At 37.0% G+C, this 21,967-nt stretch overlaps 2 protein-coding genes across 2 annotated transcripts in view; one reads left to right on the top strand and one right to left on the bottom strand.

Annotated features, from left to right (window-relative positions):
• Positions 1-664: 664 nt before the first annotated feature.
• Positions 665-1,603, bottom strand: LOC128314004 (WAS/WASL-interacting protein family member 3-like). Its single transcript, XM_053214920.1, has 2 exons — positions 1,443-1,603; positions 665-1,308 (listed from the first exon to the last, which is right to left on the bottom strand). The coding sequence occupies exons 1-2, from the start codon at positions 1,474-1,476 to the stop codon at positions 731-733; spliced, it is 612 nt and encodes a 203-aa protein (XP_053070895.1). The 5' UTR covers positions 1,477-1,603; the 3' UTR covers positions 665-730.
• Positions 730-21,967, top strand: part of ACTR3 (actin related protein 3) — a 65,386-nt gene continuing 44,148 nt past the window's right edge. Inside the window, exon 1 of the mRNA XM_027055931.2 lies at positions 730-863. Coding sequence (XP_026911732.1) covers positions 820-863 — 44 coding nt within the window. The 5' untranslated portion in view covers positions 730-819. The remainder of the gene's footprint in view (positions 864-21,967) is intronic.

The following is a 21,967-nucleotide window of genomic DNA, read 5'->3' as shown; positions in this document are numbered from 1 at the left end:
CAATGCACAGGTGTAAATGACTAAAAACTCGGCACAAAGGCAGAAGAGCCACGGTGCAAGCCTTTGTTCACCTATCCCTCCCGACTGCTCACCCTCCGTTTGATAATCGCTTTTCTACCCAGAAAAGCAGACTCTCCAAGTTACAAGAATGTTGTGTGCCGCTGAGAACGTTTTCTGTTAGGCCGGTTTTCCCCGGGGCACTGGAGAAGATACTCGCGGCTGCCGGATGCAGTTCTATTCCTCCCTCAACCTACCACACAAGTAATTGAAACTAAAAAGCCCTTCCTGCTTCAGAAGGAGATCTGGAAGCTGAGGCCGACTTCCCCGCCCCTACCCTCGGGAAAACCCGAAGTGGACTTCTTTAACAGCCGGACGCGAGCGGAGGCCGGCGGCAGCACGTCATTTGCGCATGCTCTCTCGCCCCTCCCGCTCGGAGCCGGAAGCGGGCGCGCTCGCGGCCTGGGCCTGGCCTGGCCGGGGCGGCGGCACCGGCGGCCATCTTGGCTTCCCGGGGCAAGGCGGCGTGGGGGGAAGAAGTTGTAGGGTGGGGGCAGGAGGGAGGAGGAGGGGAGAGAGAGAGGGGGAGGAGGCCGCGGCGGGGCAGGGCGGGGACTGCCTGCCCGCCTGGGTTGCGGAAGTGGTAGCCGCTGACCGAGCCTGCTGCTTTCTCGCTACTGCTTCGGCTTCCCGGCTCCCCCCCGGACGGAGAGGGCGGCCCGGCTGTGGATGGTCAGATAGCTCCGATCTCCCGCCGCCAATCCCTGGCCCCAATCAGCACGGAGCAGACGGCGGCAGCGGCAGCAGCAGGCGAGGAGGAAGATGGCGGGACGGCTGCCGGCCTGTGTGGTGGACTGTGGCACGGGGTAAGGGGGCTGACGGGCGGGGGGTGGGGAAACTGAGGCGGAGGGGGGGTAAATGGCGGGGGACCGTGGGGGTCGGGAGATGTGTGTTGCGGCAAGGTGCTGCCGCCGGCCGTGTCAGCCCTAGCCCCGCCGTGTTGCGAGGGGTGGGGCCCGGAGCCAGGGCCTCCCTCGTCGCCTCGCTTCACTCTCTGGGACCCGGGCGGGCGTGCGGGGCCGAGAAACCCCCTGGGAGCGGCTTGCTCCGCGGGACCCCTCCCGGCCCTTCCCCCATCGCGGTGGGCAGCGTTGCCCAAGGAGACTTGGGGTCGGTCGTCCCTCCGGGGCCCGCGGTGCGGTCGGGGTGGTCGCCACCCGGCGCACCCGGCTCTCCTTTTCCTCCGCGTCTCTTCCTGCCTGTGGGTTTGGGACCGAGTGGATCGAGCGCGGGGACAGCTTGGCAGAGGAGCTAGAAGAGAGAAGCACTCCTTGTAGGTTTTGCAAGATTGCTGTGACAACACTGCCCAGGGTGTGGGTGGGAAAAGGGAAGAATCGGACTCTGAAAATGGGAACCTAGGTCGGGGCTTTCATTTGACCACCCACCTCCTCTTCCTTTCCGACTCGCGGTCTTTTCCATCTCCCACTGCGCTTTTACCGGTGAACCAAGTCACATTTTAATTTGAGAGAGAAAGATGTCATGTGTTACTTCTCTTGCCTCAAAAAAGTCCCCCAGTGAGCAAGCGCGCTGCAACTTCCTTAGTTTTGTCAAAGCCGCTTCCTGCTTTCTGTCTTTTATATCCTTATAAGGTAGTTTTTCGTTTCCAACCTGAACACATCTTATTAGAACTTTCAAGATTAAGCATATTTAAAATCGATTGAGTTACTGGTGCTAGTTATCAATTTATGTGAACTCAAAAAGATATATATTCGTGTTTGGCGAGGGAGGAGGAGGGGAAGCACCCAGGAAAATAATGGAAGTTTTGTGCATTCATTCTGTGAAGGTATCTCAAGTCGGGACGGAAGGTGGTATTGAGTTATAAAGGGATGTGCTTGCTTTTCAAAGAGTCACCAGATCTGTAAGGTAGTTTAATATGTAGAATGGCGTTAAAGCAAACAAATCGGCATCTTAAGAGTTTTTGGTGCACTTGTATTTTCATAGAAAATATTGTCTATATTTTAATGTGGAATGACTGCTTTAAGTTACAGTGCAGGGAGTGTGTGTGTCCACTGCTGATACATTGTTACATTTCTAATTCCCCAAATAATCCAGTGGGAGGAGGCGGGCTATGAGAGGTAGGGTGTCAGCCTCCCTCCTTTAATTAATCAGTAAACTTTTGTTGCTTGAAGGATTGTGTATGTTCCTCACTCCATTTGCTCTCCGTAAAACAACTCTAATCTTCATGCTCATAACTTTGTTAGTCTGACAGTTCTAAAATCCCAGCCGTGCATGTGGAAGCAACCGATTCATTAATATTTTCCTTTGGGAAACACCACCCTCTTTAGCCTTGGAACTTCTAAATGTATTTTTCTGACGGACAGCTTATTAAAGTTATTATTTTTTATCCAGTCTAATTTTCTCAACTCAGTATTTTATTTTTTTTTCTCAATCTAATTGGCCACTAGTTTCGTGCTTAGGGTCAGTTCTAAAATTAGATTTGGCCTGAGAAGGAATTTTCAAGTGTGTTTTGTTAAAGTGAAAAATACTGCTACATAATTAATATTTTATGCTTTAGAAATTATGGGGCTGTTAACAAAATTAGTGTAGATAATTGTAACCCTAATAACTAACATGGTTAACATCTTAAGTAGGATGTTACTTTTTCTCACCCTGTTTTTCCCCTTTTGAAATACAGTTCTGCTTATTTTTGAGTTAGTGTATTAGGTATTTCATTGAGGTTGACTGTCCTTAAATGACCTCCTTCTGATAGCGCAACCCTGAATTTAAAACACATGCTGAGTGACCAGGAGGTGGTGCAGGAGGGGTTCGATCTATCATAGGGATTATTTTTATTTTAAAATTTCAGTTATTATTACATTATTACACTTTATTACGTTAGTTTTACCTCACAAGGTGAGGTAGTTAACTGGACACTCATGATTTGAATGGAACTAAGATTCCCCATTCCCTCTCACCTTTCTTACCATCTGTCAGAACTCCATTTATTTTGGTCTTCAAAAGGTTTTTTGGTCTTCTGTGTTGCCTATTAATGCAACTCCAGAAGAGTCACACCTTCAGGTTTATTAGCACAGAGAGGATAGCTCGTTGAGATGGGGCCTGCGATAAGCATATCTTAGTAAGGCCTTAATAGGGAGTTTTATGTTTCAGAATACCGTGGTCCCCAGATGCAGATTGTGCACCTATAATTTGTGTATTCCTTTGTGCTTTAGAGAATACATTCATCTGTTTGGTCTATAATTACAATTACCTACTTAACGTAAGTGAAAAGTTATAACCTGAATCTGGTTGCTCATTCCATTTCATTATGTAAGTTAGGAAAAAGATGACTGAAAAAGTGACCATCTATGAAACTTGATGTTCTCAGATAAGAAAAGCTATGAGTTAGGAAACATGAACCTTAATACCCCAGACTTAAATTTAGAGATCCTCTAGCAAAGATCCTTTATGTCAACATAAGATAAAGAATCACTTAGCTCAGATCATAAAAGAAAATAACTCCTTTTGAAAAGAATTTAGAAATAATACTTTCATATTAATATCTTTGCTTTTTTTTTTCTGCACTGGGAAAGTACTGTAGAATAAAATTTGGGTAGAGATTCTCATCGACAGAGCTGGTTGTTTAATATTACAATTACAAAACTCAAACCTGCTATGTGTGATGAGGGAAACATTTTTTTTTTAATGCTTACTTTTGATAGAGCCTGAACAGGGGAGGTGCACAGAGAAAGGGGGACAGAGGATCTGACGCAGGCTCAGCACTGACAGCAGAGAGCATATGCGGGACTCAAACTCAGGACCTGTGAGTTCATGACCTGAGCTGAAGCCAAACTCTCAACTGGCTGAGCCACCTAGGTGCCCCAAGGGAAACATTTTTTTAAAAAGCATGTTTATAACATTGTAACACTTGCAAAGTTAAGAGGATCCTAAATTATATTTTGCATGTTTTCATTCATTTCATTTATTCTTTTCTTCAACACTCAAGCCAAGTGAAGGAACTCCTTATAATTTTCTATGCTACAGCTTGATTATAGAACTTTGCATTGTGAAATTTTCTTTTCCCCCATTCTTTCATTTTTCCCTGATAAATACTGTGTTGGTAAATTATCTTCATTATGACAGCAGGGATTAATATAGCCTTGTTGTAGAGTTATATATTGGTATCTAGATATATTCAGATTTAGAATGAATTCAGGAATTTCCATAATTGACTTAAGCTTCCTAGAAATTTTAATATAAGCGTAAATATATTGTTGGAGTCCATGGATAAGCAGCTTATATAATTCATACTGTGGCTACATTCTTGCAATTAGTACAGATAGGGTGATTTTCTTTGAGAGCCAATGGGGAAGAGCTGAGTGGGTGGGGAAAAACATAAGTGGGGAGTTCAAGTATCATATGTGAATTCTGTACATAGTATTTAATAATTTTTCTCCAGCCATCTCCAAGGGCAGAAGCATTCACAGTATCTTGTTACCAAAAAACATTGAAATTCTTATTCCTTCATGGTTCATGTTTTGCATGCTCTTTGAAGTATAACAGGCACCTGTTGAGAAGTTGGATTCTTACTTAGACTTCCTACAATCTTTCTCCTCTCCCTTCCCACCAATCTCTTTTCCTGCATGCAAATTTTGTGTGGTGAAGTATGGGCTTTGGGTTGTATATTCATTGTATGTGATGAACCTTTCAGCCTAATTGTAAAACACTGTTCAGAAATTTATTTTTAAGCACAGAATGGAAAACTCCACTAGTGGAGGATCTTCCGGCCAGGATTTTTATTTACTTTATTTAGTTTTGTGACAGCTGTTTTTAACCTCATTTTACAAGGGAGAAAACAGGATTAGACAAATTTAAATTACTTTTTTAATGGCATGTAGTGAGCAGGTGGTAAGAGTTGCTATTTTGACTTAAGCCTTTCTGTACTGAAGCCCTGTGTTCTTTCTGTTACACTGTGGGGACTCCTGAGCCCCTTATCAGAACTATGCACATTGCTTTATTTTTGTTAGTAAGGTTAATTCTATTCTTCTTTAAAATATGATTATAAATCCTAGACTTACACATTTGATTTAATGAATTAGAGAAACCATTCTTGTGCAGATTTTTCTGATTTGATTGATATATATATATTAGATACATGAATTCCTAGCTTATTTTCTTATCACTTTGCTTAAATTTAACTTCTGGAAAAAAATTTACTGTCTAGATTTTATCAAAAAATACTAACAGCTAATATTTATGAAGAATTACATATCAGGCCTAGTGCTAAATGCTTTACCTCATTTACTTTTCACGTCACTCTGAGAATTATCTCTATTTTATAGACAGAAAAATTTAGGGTTTAGTGAAATTAAACTACTTAAGCAAGTTATTATAGCAAATAAGTGTGGGAGAGTCCCTATACCATATGATATGCTTCTTACATTGAGGATGAATCTTTGGCAGTTTCAATCGTTTTTGTATATTTTTGACAATTCATTTTTGATGTTATAAAGGCAGAAAGTTATGTTAGTAACTTAAGGATCACTCTTACAGGTAGAAAAAGTGGTATTGCCAAATCAAAGCTAACTATATACTTGACAGAAGGTTGGACACTCTTGGAATTATAATGAAAATGTATAATACAATCTGCTCTCAAGAATCTTAATGAGATAAGAGCTAAAAATTATTTTAAAAAATTAGGATGGTAAAAGACCACTTAATCAAATGTTACAGTCTTTACTTTTCTGACAGTAATAGCTGTTCATTAGGTTGTAAGGAAAGAGATTATTGTGGTCAAGAAGAATCCAAGCAGTATTAGTGAAGGTAGGATGCACACTCTCCTTTGAAGGGTTTGGATATACACAGGGGAAGGAAAAGCATATGCAGCAGAAAGGAGAGAGTAGCTGCTTCTTGTGTTTAGCCCTGTTAGCCTATGTTGTGCCTCTCCTTTCCCTTACAAATTGAGGACCGTGTAATAACATAATGCAAATCTATTTTCATAAGGTGAAAAAGAACTAACATTTATGGAGCACTTACTTTACCTCGTGTTCATTTTATGTCAGGAAAGCTTTGATTGAAAATATTTATTTGGTAGGGAATCAAAATCCTTTAGGAGAAGAGTTAAATGTTGTAAATAGGGCTTTTAGAATATTTGCAGAATGGAATGTGGTTGGATCAGATGTAGAGGAGGTATTTGGGATGAAGTTATGGGACTTCACACATAGAATATGAACTCACATCTTTGTTCAATGAATGAGCTAATGAAAGGCTGAACAAGAATTAGGGGTATGGTTTAAAAAAAAAACTACTTGGGAGACACCCCATACCCAGTGACTCAGAATCTCAAGGGTTGGGCCCAGGAATATTCATTTAATTGGTCTGTCTGGATGATTTTTAAGCAACCCTCCCAGCACCAGCTTTGCACAAGTTCTGAAATAGGGTATTGGCAGTAGGAACAGGGTCGCTTCTTTTTTGTTTGTACAATAATTGAAGCAATTATTCTTTGTATTGTTTATGGTTAGCAAGGACTTTGTAGTCATAGCTGCTTTTGAGTTCAGAGTTTTTCTAGCTGTATGACTTTGTGTACTTCAAACTCTTCATGTCATATTTTCCCCATGTGTAATTTGGAGATCATAGTATCTACCGTATGGGTGGGTTTTTTTGTGTTGCTTTTTGAGATAATGCACGAAAATGACTAGGCGCAGTGCTTGATGTATAGTAATAACTTGATACGTTGTAATTATTACAATTATCAGCTACTGTTTTTATTGAATTGAAGTTTTTAAGGAAAGGAACACAGTGTCTTATGCTTATTTTTTTTTTTTCTCCTGCAGTGCTTGGCTTAACACACTTCTTTGCACAGTCAGAATGTTTTTGCTGATTTGAGGGATGGAGGTATAGCTAGGGCTTGGCATTTGCTTGTGGTGGATTGTGAATAGTCATCAATGACGATTTAAAGATTTTAAGTTTGAGTGGGACAGTAAGGGAGTTGGTTTTTAGCAGCTGAGTAAGTTCATTATTTGAATTTGTTATTGAATTTGGATGATGATCATAATTGGAAATATTTGAGAAGTTAAAAATATAGGGACTTTAGCAATGAAGGTGGAGATGTGGCAATAATCATTACAATTTGTAAATTGAAGCTAATGAAATGATAAAGAGAAACAAAGATTGAATATTAATGTTCCTTCTTTTAGAAATCTTGGATATGTAATCTGGCTTCTTGAGCTTCACAGTAAGAATGAATGAGCAGTTGTGGCTTAAAGTGAAGTCAGCCGTGCTGACAACCAGTCATCTGTTTCCTCTCAATTTTTAAGAGGAGGAATCCTTAGGAGGAGATTTTAGCTCACCATACAGCTCAATTTCCCTCCACAGTGGTCTTCCTTGTCCAGTGTGCTCCCTCTCTAAAGAGTGAAAACAGGTAAATGATTGGAATAGGGGCAGAAGTGTGGAATGGTTAAAAGGTAGCTTCAAGTAATGCTTTCTGAAACAAAATTCCCCTATAAGAAAAGCATTTGAATGCTCCTCTGTAATTCTATTGGAACTTGTAGGCTCTTTAATGACATTACTGATCTGTAATAGCCAGTAGCTTAGAGAGGTAAGAGCAAGACAGTTAAGTAATAATAACGCTCCATTAACATGGTTTATAGTTTCTTATAAATTCATATATTATTAAGTGACAGTGCAAGATAAGGTGATGTAATTGGATTAATGTTTTAAATTTGATTCTTCAAAATAGGATAGTGACAAATATTACTTTGTTTACTAGTTGTTTTATATCTTTATGTGAACCTTTATGCCATACAATATATAAATGAGATACTTCCATAATTGATTGTACCGGAACAAAAAGACAAATACCTTAATTTTTCTAAAGAACCATTTTGTGTAATTTTACTAATTTTCTTCCAGGATTTTTTAAAAAAGCTTTCCAAACTGTTGACTTTTTTATTTAATTTTTTAAAATGTTTATTTATCTCTGAGAGAGAGGGAGACACAGAATACAAAGCAGGCTCCAGGCTTCCAGCTTTCAGCCCACAGCCCAGGGTGGGGCTTGAACTCAGTAACCACCTGGAGATCAGGACCTGAGCCCAAGTCAGACGCTTAATGCGTAACGCACTGAGTCACCCAGGTGCCCCGAAACTGTTGACTTTTAAACTCAGGTCATTCTTACATACTCCTTTATAACCAGGAAAGGAACAGCCTTCAATTTGTGTGGTCTGATATATTTTTCTTTCTAACTTCTCTCTATGCCTAACACCTCACAAGAGTGTTTTTTCTTTGTCTGTTCTGATGTTGAACATTAATCTTTAAATATTCTCTTAAGTTTTCTTGCCCATTGTGAAAATGCAATTGTCATGGGAAGGGTGTTGAAGACATTTTCAGTTACAGTATTTAGTGTGAATGAAGGGTTACAAGAAAGGGATTGGAAGTCTTAAAATGGGGAATTAGGGTGCAAAATGTCTTACAGTTTAAGGTTGATTTTGGAACTGTATAAAAATATATACTACATTTTTAGTATTGGTCTATGATAAACTTCAGTTGTTTGCTTAAAGTCTTAGAACTTAGTAAATTAAATATGGTGCATTTTTCTTCTGCTATAAGCATTTTTAAGTTCAGTTACTTTGAGACCACAAAAATAGCATTTAATGTGTATTTGTGAAACTTACGTGAATTAAGGGAAGTGCCTCATGACTTACATAGAATTATGGAGCTGAAAAATACTTTAAGAATAATTTAATCCACTCTTATTTAAAAATGAAACAGAGCTCCAGAGTTGAAAAATACCTTTCGGGAGTGTTCTATCAATTGATAGCATTGTTGAGTTCTTTAAAGTTTTCTTAGGAGTTCACATTTATGAGTTATATTAGTTAAAGTTTCTTATTACTAGTTGAATTGATACAAAATATGTTAGAGTGGTTTTGGTTGAGGCATGGTGCAGTGCATGAAATCTTTAGGGTTTTTGTGCTGATACAAATACATACTGGACGGCACAAATGAAAAACTAATTTTGTTTACCATCATAACGTTTGAAACCAAGTTCAGAAATTACTATTTTGAAGTGATGCTTTTTTTAAGGAAATATGCTTTTTTATTGTTTAAGTCATTTAAATCTTAAAAATATTTTTATTTTTGGATTTCAGTTATTTAAAGACATAATGTGGGATGTGTACAAGTCAGCCTTTCAGAGCCCTTTAAGAGTTATGTTTTTGAGATAATTATTTATAACCTTTTCAGAAATCCTATGAGGTATAGGTACTATGATATAATTACTATTTTAAGATGGGGAAACTGAGGTATAGAGAACTGAAGTAACCTGCTCTAATAAAAGAGTGGCTACAGTTACATAGATCTGGACTCTGAGCCCTCAGGCAATCTGACTCCAGAGCTCATTGCCCTCAGTTGGGATATATTCAGTAAGAGCGGTTAAATTGTTAGCCGAGTTTTTGAAGAGTATTCAAATTTAAATATACATTAAAAAAATATTTTTTTAGAACTGCCAATTTTTAGTACAAATATGAGATATATAGGGTAGTCTTAATGACCAATTCATTGATTTGATTAACCTGAAACATAAGCAAGTTAATTGACATTGAATTATTTATTAACTTTGAATATTGCAAGGACAGGAATTATATCAAACATGGTAAAACTGACAATTGCTTGTTCATTCAGGACAACTCAATTAAGCAAATGATGTTTAATTACATATAACTTCAGAATGAGGGTATATTTCTGAAGCCGCAGTTTGAAAATGAATAATTAGTGCATTACAAAAGTCATCTCTCATTAATGACTGCATAAAACACAAAAATGAAATAGTTGAACTTAAGAATAAGAACTTAAGAGTATGGAATTGTAAATAAGAATTTTTTTTATTAGACTCACAGGACTTAATGTTTGCTATTTGAATTGGAATATAGTGAATATATAGATTAAGAGAAACATGGGTTACCAGAAAGCAGTTTTTTTCCCTAAAATGTAATTTATTTATTTTAAAATGTTTATTTTTCAGAGAGAGAGAGTGTGCGTGCGTGTGCAGGGGAGGGATAGAGAGAGGGTGACAGAGGCTTTGAAGTGGACTCTGTGCCGACAGCAGAGAGCCCAAAGCAGGGCTCCCAACTCACGAACCCGTGAGATCATGACCTGATCGGAAGTCAGACACCTAACTGAGCCACCCAGGTGCCCTGTCTAAAATAGAATTTAAAGAGATTGTTATCTCAGGTATAGGATGAATTTTGGTGCATTTTATCTGGAAAGTACACAGTTTTGGGAGAAACTTGTGTTTCCTGTTTGAAAATATTTATTTAAAAATTTTGTTTCATACTAATCAAAAAAGGTAGAGGTGACAGTGAAGGAAAGAGACCTTTTTGAGCTTTTTTTCCCCTTGGTTAATTTGTTTTTTGTATAATACACTAGTTGAGAATTTTATTGCTTCTAAAATGCATTTCAAAGGGGCCTGCCTTGTTTCAAGTTGCCTTCCTGTCAGGAAAATTATTTAGAGAGCAAAACAAGGGGTGCCTGGGTGGTTCAATTGGTTAGACATCGGACTCTTGATTTTGGCTCAGACTCTCAGGGTTCATGGGATTGAGCCCTGCATTGGGCTCCATGCTGGCAGCACAGAACCTGCTTGGGATTCTCTCTTTCCTTCTCTCTCTGCCCTTCCCCTGCTCGCTCTCTCTCTCTCTCTCTCTCTCTCTCTCTCATGTGCGTGCACATGCTCACTCTATCAAAATAAACATTTTTTATAAAAAACAAAACAAAACTTTGGTTTAAAAAAACCCAGTGAAATAGGATTCAAATTGATAAGACTCCATGAGAAGTAGAAATGAGAGAAATGTAACTTGTGGAGCTCTTGGATGCAAACAACAGAATAACTAGCTTATACAAGGCGAAAAAGGAATGAGTTATGGAAAGGGTATGGTATACATCACAAAATTGATGCGAAGGCTGGAGAACTGGGCTCAGAAAAGCAGAGGAAGGGAGAGGCCAGGTAGTGAGAGTCTGCTGTCAAAGTCATGCTGCATGAAGTCTGCAAGATGCTGCAACTAGATAGATACTGGCAATATGAATTCTAAAACATCTCTGGGATGTTCAGTGTTCTTACCTAAGCTCAGATTGATTAGACATAGATCATGTGATGTGTAGTAGCTGACAGGAGTGGAATGGGTCCCTCGTCCTGTAAAGGGATGTCAGCTTTTCATCTTGCAAAAAGATTTAATCCTTGGTGGGTTTGTCAGAATAGGAGTGGGGATTTGATGCTGGCAGAAGTGACTGCTGTCCAGAGAAAGATGAGGATGGGGAAGTAATGTTGCCCGGTTTTCTTTATGTTGCCTTAAATTCCTATTTCATTTTGATAACTGCTTGATCCTTTACTACCCAGGAGTTTGAATTAACACATTTTTTTTTCCAAAAGTGCAAAAACTCTTGTGAGTTTCACACAGTGTTCAATTTAAATGTATGAAGGAGCAGGTTTTTTTTGTTTTTTTTTTTTTTGAAAGCAATAATTAATGATGGTGTGAATAATATGGGATTTTTCATTAGAACAGAGGTATAACAGTCTAGTTATTCTGGGAGTATGGAATATTTTGGAAAGTAGGACCTGCTTGATAAATGCAGTAATATGACAGGTTATTTCTTTAAGCTTTATAATTAAAAAAAAATTTTTTTTTAACGTTTATTTATTTTTGAGACAGAGAGAGACAGAGCATGAATGGGGGAGGGTCAGAGAAAGGGAGACACAGAATCCGAAACAGGCTCCAGACTCTGAGCTGTCAGCACAGAGCCCGACACGGGGCTCGAACTCACGGACCTGAGCCAAAGTTGGCCGCTTAACCGACTGAGCCACCCAGGCGCCCCTAATTTTTTAAATAGTAAACCAGAATTATAATTGAGAGAATATGAGCTGTACCCTTTTCTTTTTCTTTTTCAGAAGATAGTGGGATTATTATCTTTATAAACAAAAGTAGGAAATAGGAAGTAGCTTTTGCGTCTGTTTTGTTTATGGTTGGGAAAGTTGTTTTTCAGTAGCTCTAGTAAGTGTCTGCAAATGTGTACTTTTGCAATACTTTTGTTGTGAGGAATATAAAGATGATTACAAAATGGTGCCTGCCTTTAGGAAGCTTACGTGTATGTAATTATAACAATATGATAAATATTCTGGCAGGTATGAATGAAACTTTTTGGAATCATAGGTGAAGGAAAATGGACTTTTTCCAGGGACGATGAATAAAAGGCTTCCTGGTAGAAATGATAACTAAAGTAGGCCTTTAAGGATGAATAAAGCATTAATAGGCAGAAATAAGACTAGTGTACCAGGTGAGACAACAGTGGAAGAAAACAAAGTGAGGTGAGAAAAGTATAGGTTGACTTTGGGTGTGTTAGGTTTGATATGGTACGAGGCAGTAGTGATGTTTAATATGGTACAGAGAGATGGTACAAGAAAGTACTGAAAGTATCTGATGTATGATAGGTGCTCAGTAAGTGCTTCTTGAGTTGAATTAAAAAGATCCATGTTGAGCTGGTTATGGAGGTTTGAATGTCCTTGAATTCTGCACTACTTTGATATTTATGTTGTAGATAGTATGAAGCCATAATGTATGAAAGTTTATGAAAGTAGGTACATTTGATGACTTCATTATGGTGATTTATGACAATAAAAATAACAGCCAACAGTTATATAGTGCATACTGTGTGCCAGGCACTGTTCTAATTGCTTTACAAATATTAATTCATTTGATACCTAATCCTATGAGGTAGGTAGTTATTCTCTTTTACAGATGAAACTGACAGAGTGTAAATTGCTTGCCAAAGATCTCATAGCTAGCATACTATACTATACTGTTATTTCTTTCTCTGGTTTTACTTTGGAAGTAACCACTCATGTTTAAAAGGAGACAGTACAAAAGACATTGACTTTGGAGGCTGATAGATACTTGATTTCGTATCTAGCTTTTGTATTTCTTTGAAGTGATTTTTTTGGTGAGCTGCAGTTTCCCAATATTTAAACAGATCCATTTTGCATGCTTTTGATAACTGTTAGGGATAATATAAAGAACATAGCAAAATAATTGACATACAGTAACAACTTTGGCTATAGTTAAAATTATTATAAAAAGTAATCAACTACTTATTTCACTGTTGGGCTTCTCAGTTCTGTGTTGAATACTGTGGTATATCCAGAAAGCTATAGCATGATTTTACTCTTTAAAAAACTTACAATTTAGTTTCAGAGATGAAACTAATGTATGGGAAATAATTAAAGATGGCATATTAGTATTTAATTGGGGACATTACTAAGGGCTGTCGTATTTGGAGGATGGTTTATGAAGGAGCTGAACTTGCTCATATTCTTGGAAAAGCATAAGTAGGATATGGTAGATGGAAAGGAAAGAAAACCTTGTTAATGTAAGCTAAATTGGAAGCTTCATGATGGTAGGATGTCTTTTTTGTTCACTCTCTAAGTTACTGCCTTGTGCGTAGTATTTAATAGTGCTCAGTAATATTTTATTGATGAAGGGAAGTCAGGAGTTTCAGAATATTTGAGGGAGGGATCAATTAGGAGATTGCCCTTCCTGGAATTCACCCTATTTGGAGCTGTGTGACAGAAAGTAGTTAATTTTATTCATTTATATATCCTGCCGTATTTCAGAAGGATTTTAAATGGGAAACAGTGGGTTGGAATTGGTTTGCTTGGCAGTAGATTGTATAGTTCATTAAGCAGAAGATTGGTAAAAGTTAAACTTAATGCAGTATTAGACTGACTCTAGTATTTTATTCTATTTTAAACAGCACTATTGAGATATGATTTACAAACCCAGTAAATTAGCCACTGCATGCTATGCTGTGCTATGCTATCTATTCATTTTGAGAGAGAACAAGAGCACATACCTGAGGGGTGGGGAGAGAAGGAAGAGGGAGAAGAGAGAGAGACAATCCCTGTCAGCACAGAGCCCAGTGTAGGACTAGAACTCATGAACCATGAGATCATGACCTGAGCTGAAAGCAAGAGTTAGACATTTAACTAACTGAGCCACCCAGGCTCCCCACGACTACATTCTTGTTGTAAGAGTTCCTAACACTAGAAGCACAAAGAAAACTATAGCTAAGCTGAGAATTGAGAAATTATAGAAGTTAAGCATTGGAATTCATTTGTAGACCTCCATTTTCACTTACAATTTGATAATTATGCTTAATATATACTTTGTTTTTATGATACGGTAAAGATGTAAGCTGTTCATATTGAGGTAGAATTCTTTCAGCTTTAAATTAGTAGTTGTCAGTACAAAGAAATTTTGGAAATTGTGGGTTGCACTAGATCATGAAGGTTCTTTACATCCTAAAGTGTGGGAGTCTTACATTCATTTTGTTATGTGGTTTAAGATTGTTCAAACACGTAAAGTTAAAATTCTATCTACTTCCTACCTACTAGGCTGTAGGTACATATACTGTATTTAGGGTAATAACGTCAATACATATTTATTCTTTTCTGGAATGATTTTTTTGTTGTAGCTTTTTATCCCAGTTCATTTTTGAACTTTATTTATTTTCTTAAGATTTTGTTCCCGTTAGTGGTTTAGTATCAGCAAAGTATTGGAATCTTCAAGTAACTTTTTGCTGTGAGATGATTTTCAAAGCAAAAAGAAATAGGAATCATGTGTAAAGTAAAAGTACTCATTGTCAACTATATGCCTTTAATAAGTAAAATTTGAATTTGCAGAATAAGAATAACTTTTTTTTTTGAGAGAGAGCTCCCGCGCACATGTGCTCAAGTAGGGGAGGGGCAGAGAGAGGGAGGGACAGAGGGACTGAAGCCAGCTCTGTGCTGACAGCAGAGAACTGGATGCAGGGCTTGAACTCATGAACTGTGAGATCATGACCTGAGCTGATGTTGGGCGCTTAACTGACTGAGCCACCCAGGTGTCCCCAGAATTAAAAATACTATCCAACATAAGGGATGCTAATGTTTTACATTACAAGCATAACTGGTTTTATTATTTAAAAATATTCTTTAAGTGAACTTTTTCCTTTAGAAAAGTATAATGAATAACATAACAGATACTCTTATTTATCACAATTATTGCCTGCTAACATTTTATCATGTTTGTTTCATTTCTTTTTAAGAGAGCACATTATTGATGACTACTCCTGAATCCATTTTTCCCTGCCCCAGAGGCAGTTAGGACCATGATAGACCAGCCATTTCTTACATAAAACTCATTCGCTTTTTGCCATTCATTTCTCCCAGTGCAGGAAATCCCTTTCTTCTAACTTACTATATTTTCACTATTTGTCTAGTCACCAAGTCTTCAAAGATGGTTTTGAATTCTCTACTATCGTCCCTTCTGTAAGCCATTTCCAATTCCTTACTCCTCCTGGTTGGCCAAAATCAGCATCAGAAATTTTTTTTCATTGCTTTGTAGCTCAGGGAGAGTTTCTGTAAATCTAGCCTGCTTTTTCGGGCCATAAAGGAAAATTTTGGTTTAGTTTTCCAAAATACTGTATTGTGCTTACAAGTTTCATAAACATTAGGTAAGATAGCTTTGCCTTTTTCATTATGTTCTCTTTTTAAAAACCATTTAGAAAATGACACATTTTAAATATAGTAAAGTATAAAGAAGTAAAGCGGATTCATAATTTGACTTCCTGTATAACCCAATGACATAAATTAAAGTAATATATGTACATGTCTATGCATGAATTTTTTCCAGGATATGTAAATAATTACTCTTGGGATGGCAACTAGGTGGCTAGGGAATAGGTATGTCAGGGAAACTTACATTAGTACTTTTCTAGTGTATTTATTAAAATTTATTAAAATTTTTTCATGGGCTAATGTTATCATTTCAAAAGTTCTTTTAATTAAAAAAGTAATGTGACACTGTTATGTGTTAAATGTGTATGGTTAGATCATTTAAGACATAACATTGTAAATTTAGAAAACAAAATTCTCCTTTTTCTCCATTCTGCTATCTGGAGACAATGACAGTTTTCTCTCTCTCTCTCTCTCTCTCTCTCTCTCTCTCTCTCTTTCTTTCTTTCTTTCTTTCTTTCTCTCTCTCTCTCTTTCTTTCTCTCCCCTTCCTTCCTTCCTTCCTTCCTTCCTTCCTTCCTTCCTTCCTTCCTTCCTTTCGTCTTTCTTTTTTACTTTTGAGACAAACACAGAATCTGAAGCAGGCTTCAGGCTCTGAGCTCTCAGCACAGAGCCCAATGTGGGGCTCGAAGTCCGGAACCATGAGATCATGACCTGAGCTGAAGTCGGAAGCTTAACTGACTGAGCCACCCTGGTGCCTCACAATTTTCTGTTTCTTTTGTAGACTTCCAGAATAAAAAAACATATGCATTTTGTAATAGAATTTTTCTTGATGTGTAATTTTATTTCTACTCTGCATTTAAATGTAGATTTCCACTTACAATTGACATCAAAAAAAGAAAGGACATTCACAAAATGTAATTTTCCTGCTTAGAATTCAGATTAAAAAAGGACTAGGTTTGAAAGGTTTTTTAAGATATTTCAAGGTAACAAAATGCACTTAAACAGTATTTAAAGTACACATACATGAACATACATACTTGTACACCATGTATTAAAGAATAGCATATTGAAAGGCATTAGGACTCTACTAATTTTGCTTAGGAATCATACTATGAAAATCAAATGTGTCCAAAAGGAATGATAAAAATGGAAGATTTGGAAAGGGTCTATAAGGAAACAAAGGATTTGGGTGAAATAAAGAAGGAAAGAAGGATAAGCATTTATGTTCTGTAAGTGCTCGGATTTGTGTGTTCTGTTCCTAACTATATTTATTAAGCTTTATAAGAGTAATTGTATTTTAGATAAAAAAAAAATGTGTTTTGTAGGGGTTGAGGATTATGACAGTGAAGTGAGTATTTGGATGAGTCTGGGGAAGTAAGCAGGCATCAGACCCCATAGCATGTTGAGTAGTGAAATTAATTGAGGTGTTCTGAAAAAGCAGAGGCTTGATTTTTCAACTGTTAAACCAAGCTTGGATTCTTGGGCTAAGCCTCACTTAGTTATGATATATACCCTTTTTGCATGTTGTTCTATTTGTTTTGTTAAGGATTTTTTTCATCTGTATTCATGATGGATGTTGGCCTGCCATTTTCTTCATTTGAAATGTCTTTATCTGGTTTTGGTATTAGAATTATGCTGTCCTCACGAAAGGGTTTGGGGTAAGCTCTTCCCTCTTTTCTGAAAGGGCTTATGTAGAATTATTTTTATTTCTTCCTTAAATGAGTGATAGAATTTACCAGTCAAACTTGGGCCTGGAGTTTGCTTTTTGGAAGGGTTACTGATAATTTCTTTAATAGCTTTGGGGTTATTCAAAATAGATTTTTTGTTTCATCTTGTATTGATTTTGGTAAATTCTGTCTTTGAAGGTATTTGTCCCTTACATCTTAATATGATGGCTGTGGTTTATAGTATTCTCTTTTTTATCATTTTCTCCTCTATATGATTGGTAGCGTTAATCAGCTTTTCATCCCTTATGTTGGCAATTTCTGTACTATTCTCAATCAGCCTATCTTTCCGTAGTTCCATTTTTTTCTTGTTAATATTCTGTTTCTATTAACCTGATTTCTGCCTTTCTGTTTACTGTTTATTTCTATTCATTTTGAGTTTGCTTTCTTCTTCTTTTTATAATATGTATTTTTATTTTTGAGAGGGAGGGAGAGGGGGAGAGACAGTGTGAGCAGGGCAGGGGCAGAGAGAGAGAGACAGAATCAGAAACAGGCTCCAGGCTCTGAGCTGTCAGCATAGGGCCCGACCTGGGGCTCAAACTCATGAACTGGGAGAACACGTCCTGGACTGGAGTCTGACGCGACTGAACCACCCTGGCATCCCTTCTTTTTGTACCTTAAGGTGGAATCTTAGGTCACTGATTATGGACATTTCTATTTTTTCTGACATAAGCACTGTAGGAATTTTCCCTTTAAGCTTTGCTTTAGGTGCATCCCACACATGTTGATGTTTTTTATTTTAACTGTTAATCAGCTTGAAGTAATTTTCCTTGCAATTTTTTCTTTGATTCACGGATTATAGGTAGAAGTGTGTTTAATTTCCAAATGTTTGGGGTTTATTTAGATATCTTATTGCTGTCGGTTTCTAATTTAATTCTTTTTTAGTCAGAGAACATGTATTTATGATTTTAATCTTTTACATTTATTGAGATTTGTTTTTTATGGCTTAGCATCTGGTCTGGGTCAGGGATTGGCACACTTCTATAAAAGACCAAATAGTAAATATTTTAGGCTTTGTGGGCCACATATGGTCTTTGTTTTAGGCTTTGTGGGTCAGGCATGGTCCTTGCTGCTGCTTTCCTCTCCTCCCTTTTCACTTCCCTTCCTCCTCCTAAAATGTAAAAAAATAAAAGAAAATAAAAAAATTTAAATATAAAAAGAATTTTAAACTCACGAGTGATACCAAAACATCAATAGTCTGAATTTTGTTTTGGGGCCATAGTTTGCCCATCCGTGGTCAAAATGAATGCATCATGTGTACTTAGAATTCATATTCTGCACTTCTTGAGTATATCAATTAGATCAAAATGGTTATTAACGTTGATCCTGTATGCCTTTACTGAGTTTTTGGTGTGTGTGTGTGTGTCTGTGTGTGTGTGTGTGTGTGTGTGTGTGTGTGTGTGATTTTATCTATTACTGAGAGGTGACAAAATTTCCTGCTGTAAGAGTTGAATAGTCTCAGCATTTAATTATGACACATTTCAAGCATGTTGAAACTGTTAATAGGCACATACACATTTAAGACTGTTAGGTCTTGATGAATTTACCCTTTTATTATTATAAAATTACTCTCTCATACTACTCTTTTTTAAAAAAAAATTTTTTTAATTTAATTTTGAGAGTGAATGGGGGAGGGGCAGAGAAAGAGAGAGAGGGGGAGACCGAGAATCCCAAGCAGACTCTGTGCTGTCAGCGCTGAGTCTGACCTGAAGCTCTGACTCACAAACTTGAGATCATGAACTGAGCCAAGATCAAGAGTTAGACGCTTAATCGACTGAGCCACCCAGGCACCCCTCATATTACTCTTTTTCTTAAAGAATGGTTTTATCGCATATGAATATAGCCACTCCAGTCTTCTTATACTTGCTTTTTGCTTTCCATCCATTTTTTTTCATTCTGTCTTTATAAAGTGCATATCATGCAGACAACATATAGTTGGGGCTTGCATTTTTATTTAAAAAAAATTTTTAATCTGTCCCTCTTAATTGGAGAGTTTTGTCTGTTACGTTTAATGTAATAATGGATATGGTTGGATTTAGGTATACTGTTTTATTTATTTATTAAAAAAATTTGTTGTTCCTGTTGTGCTTTCCTCTTTTCTGTCTTTCAAATTATTTGAATATTGTTTGGAATTCCATTTTAATTTACCTTTGGCTTTTTAACTATACTCTTGGCATTTTTTTTTTTAACAATTGCTTTAGGGATTACAATATGTGTCTTTAAGAAAACTCACTACTCACTGTTTCTTTGGAGTTAATTAAAACTTCACGTAAGGAGTAGAGATCTTGCATTTCAGGAGATCTGTTAAGTCTTGCCTGCTGCTCCCCTTACTTCACTGTCCTTTTATGCTAAAGTTGTCATAGGTATTACATCTATGTACTGTATAACCCCACAAGATAATCAGATTTTTGCTTTAGTTATAAGTGTGTTCAAAAACTAAGTATAAAAAATAGTCTTTTATATTTACCTGTTTATAATTTCTGATTTTCTTTATTATACTTCACTATCCCCTCTAGTTTCCCGTTTCCTTTGGATTGAAGAACTTTCTTTAGCCCATGTTTGATGGCAGTGAGTTTCTTCTATTTGAAAAATGTTTTCATTTCACTTTCATTGTCGAAGGATATTTTGGCTCCTGTACATTCCTGGGCTGACTGTTTTCCCATTCTCTCCAGACTTTAAAAATGTTGTTTACTGTCTTCTAGCCTTCATCACTCCTCATAAGAAGGTGGTAGTAATTTGAATTTTGTTTCCGGTTAATGGGTATTTTTCCTCTGGCTGCTTTCAGTATTTTTTCTTTATCTTTGATTTTTAGTTTGATTGTAATGTGACTAAGTATGGTTTGTTTCTATTTATTCTGCTTGGGTTTTCTTGAGCCTCTCACATCTATGTGTTGCTGTCTTTCACTAAATTGCTAAAGTTTTCAGTCATTACTCCTTCAAAAAGTATTTTACTATCCGGTGTGTTCTCCACCTGAGACTTCAGTATATGACCTTTTTCGTATTTTCTCCCAAGTTTCTTAGACTCTGTTCTTTTTTCTTCATGTCTCTTCTTAATATCCCCCCTCCCCCAATTTCAGATTAGGTAATTTCTACTCATCTGACTTCAGGTTCATTGATTATTACCTCTGTTACCTGTTTTCTGTTTTTTAGCTCATCCGTGATTTTTTTTTTTTTTTAATATCTGGTATTTCTTTGTTCAATTCTAGAATTTCCATTTGTTTTTTTATATAGTTTTAGAGCTGCTGGTGATATTTGTTATTCATCATTATAAGTGCACTTTTCTGTATTTAATTGTGATAGTCATAGCTGTTTTCCCGTCTTTATCTGATAATTCCAGTATTTGGGTCATTTTGTCTTCTGTTGAACACTTTTCCTTGGAGAGTGGGTTACACTTTTAAATTCTTTATGTGTGGAGTAATTTTGGTTTGTATAATTATATTGCCCTTGTTTATTTTCTTGTTGATGAACATATGTTTTGCTTCCAGTTTGGGGACACTGAATAATGCTGTTTTGAACGAATGTGGACACATGTTTTTATTTTTCTTGGGTATGTACGTAGAAGTAGAATTGCTGGGTCATATGGTAAGTGAATGTTTAAGTGTTTTTAAAAAAAATTTTTTTTTTTAACGTTTATTTATTTTTGAGACAGAGAGAGACAGAGCATGAACGGGGGAGGGTCAGAGAGAAAGAGGGAGACACAGAATCCGAAACAGGCTCCAGGCTCTGAGCAGTCAGCACAGAGCCCGACGCGGGGCTCAAACTCATGACCATGAGATCATGACCTGAGCTGAAGTCGGACGCTTAACCGACTGAGCCACCCAGGCGCCCCGAATGTTTAAGTGTTTTTAAAATAACTGTGTCATTTTGGATTCCAACTGTGAATGTATGAGCATTATCTCAGTGTACTTTTAATCTGCTTTTTTTTTTAACTTCAAGAAGTTGAGCACCTTTCTGTTTATAGCTATTTCTATTTCTTCTTTTGCCTTTCCTTCTTCCTTTTTTTTTTTCCTTCTTCCTTTCTTTGCTCTTTTCCTCTTTATTTCCCTCCCTCCCTCATCATCACCTTGTAGGTATCTTGTATGTTTCAAGGAGATTGTTTGTCTTCGAGTGCAGACAATTTTTCTATGTTAGTAATTTTTCTTGTGGCTACTTTATATACGTTTTTTTGAAGAAGTTTTTAATTTTACATAGTTGAAATATTAATTTTTTTTTAGTGTCTAGATTTTAAATTATAGTTAGAAAACCGCTTCTACTCCATGGTTATAAAGAAATTGTCCTGCTTTCTTTTAAAACTTATATCTTAATTTTTCTTCCCTTTTAATCTTTGATGCATTTAGATTTATATTTAACATATACAGTATGTATCCAATTTGAATTTTTTTTCTGGGCAGCTACAAAATTTAGTTTTTTTTTTTTTTTAATTGTGGTAAAATATACACAACATAAATACCTTGTTAAGTGTAAAGTCTAGTGGCATTAAGTATATTCACATTGTTGTGCAGCTATCACTACCATCCATCTTCAGAACTTACTCATCTTCCCAAACTGGAACTCTATACCCATAAAACAATACCAGCCCCTACCCCACCTGATTACTGGCATGTCCTACTTTCTGTCTGTAAATTTGACTCTTCTAGGTACCTCATATAAGTGGAATCGTACAATATTTGATCTTTTGTGATTGGCTTATTTCACTATGCATGATCTCTAGGTTC

The sequence above is a fragment of the Acinonyx jubatus genome, chromosome C1 (assembly GCF_027475565.1).
Source record: "Acinonyx jubatus isolate Ajub_Pintada_27869175 chromosome C1, VMU_Ajub_asm_v1.0, whole genome shotgun sequence".
Taxonomy (NCBI): domain Eukaryota; kingdom Metazoa; phylum Chordata; class Mammalia; order Carnivora; family Felidae; genus Acinonyx; species Acinonyx jubatus.
Note: the sequence above shows the minus strand (reverse complement) of the source record. Positions and strands in the feature narration are given on the sequence as shown.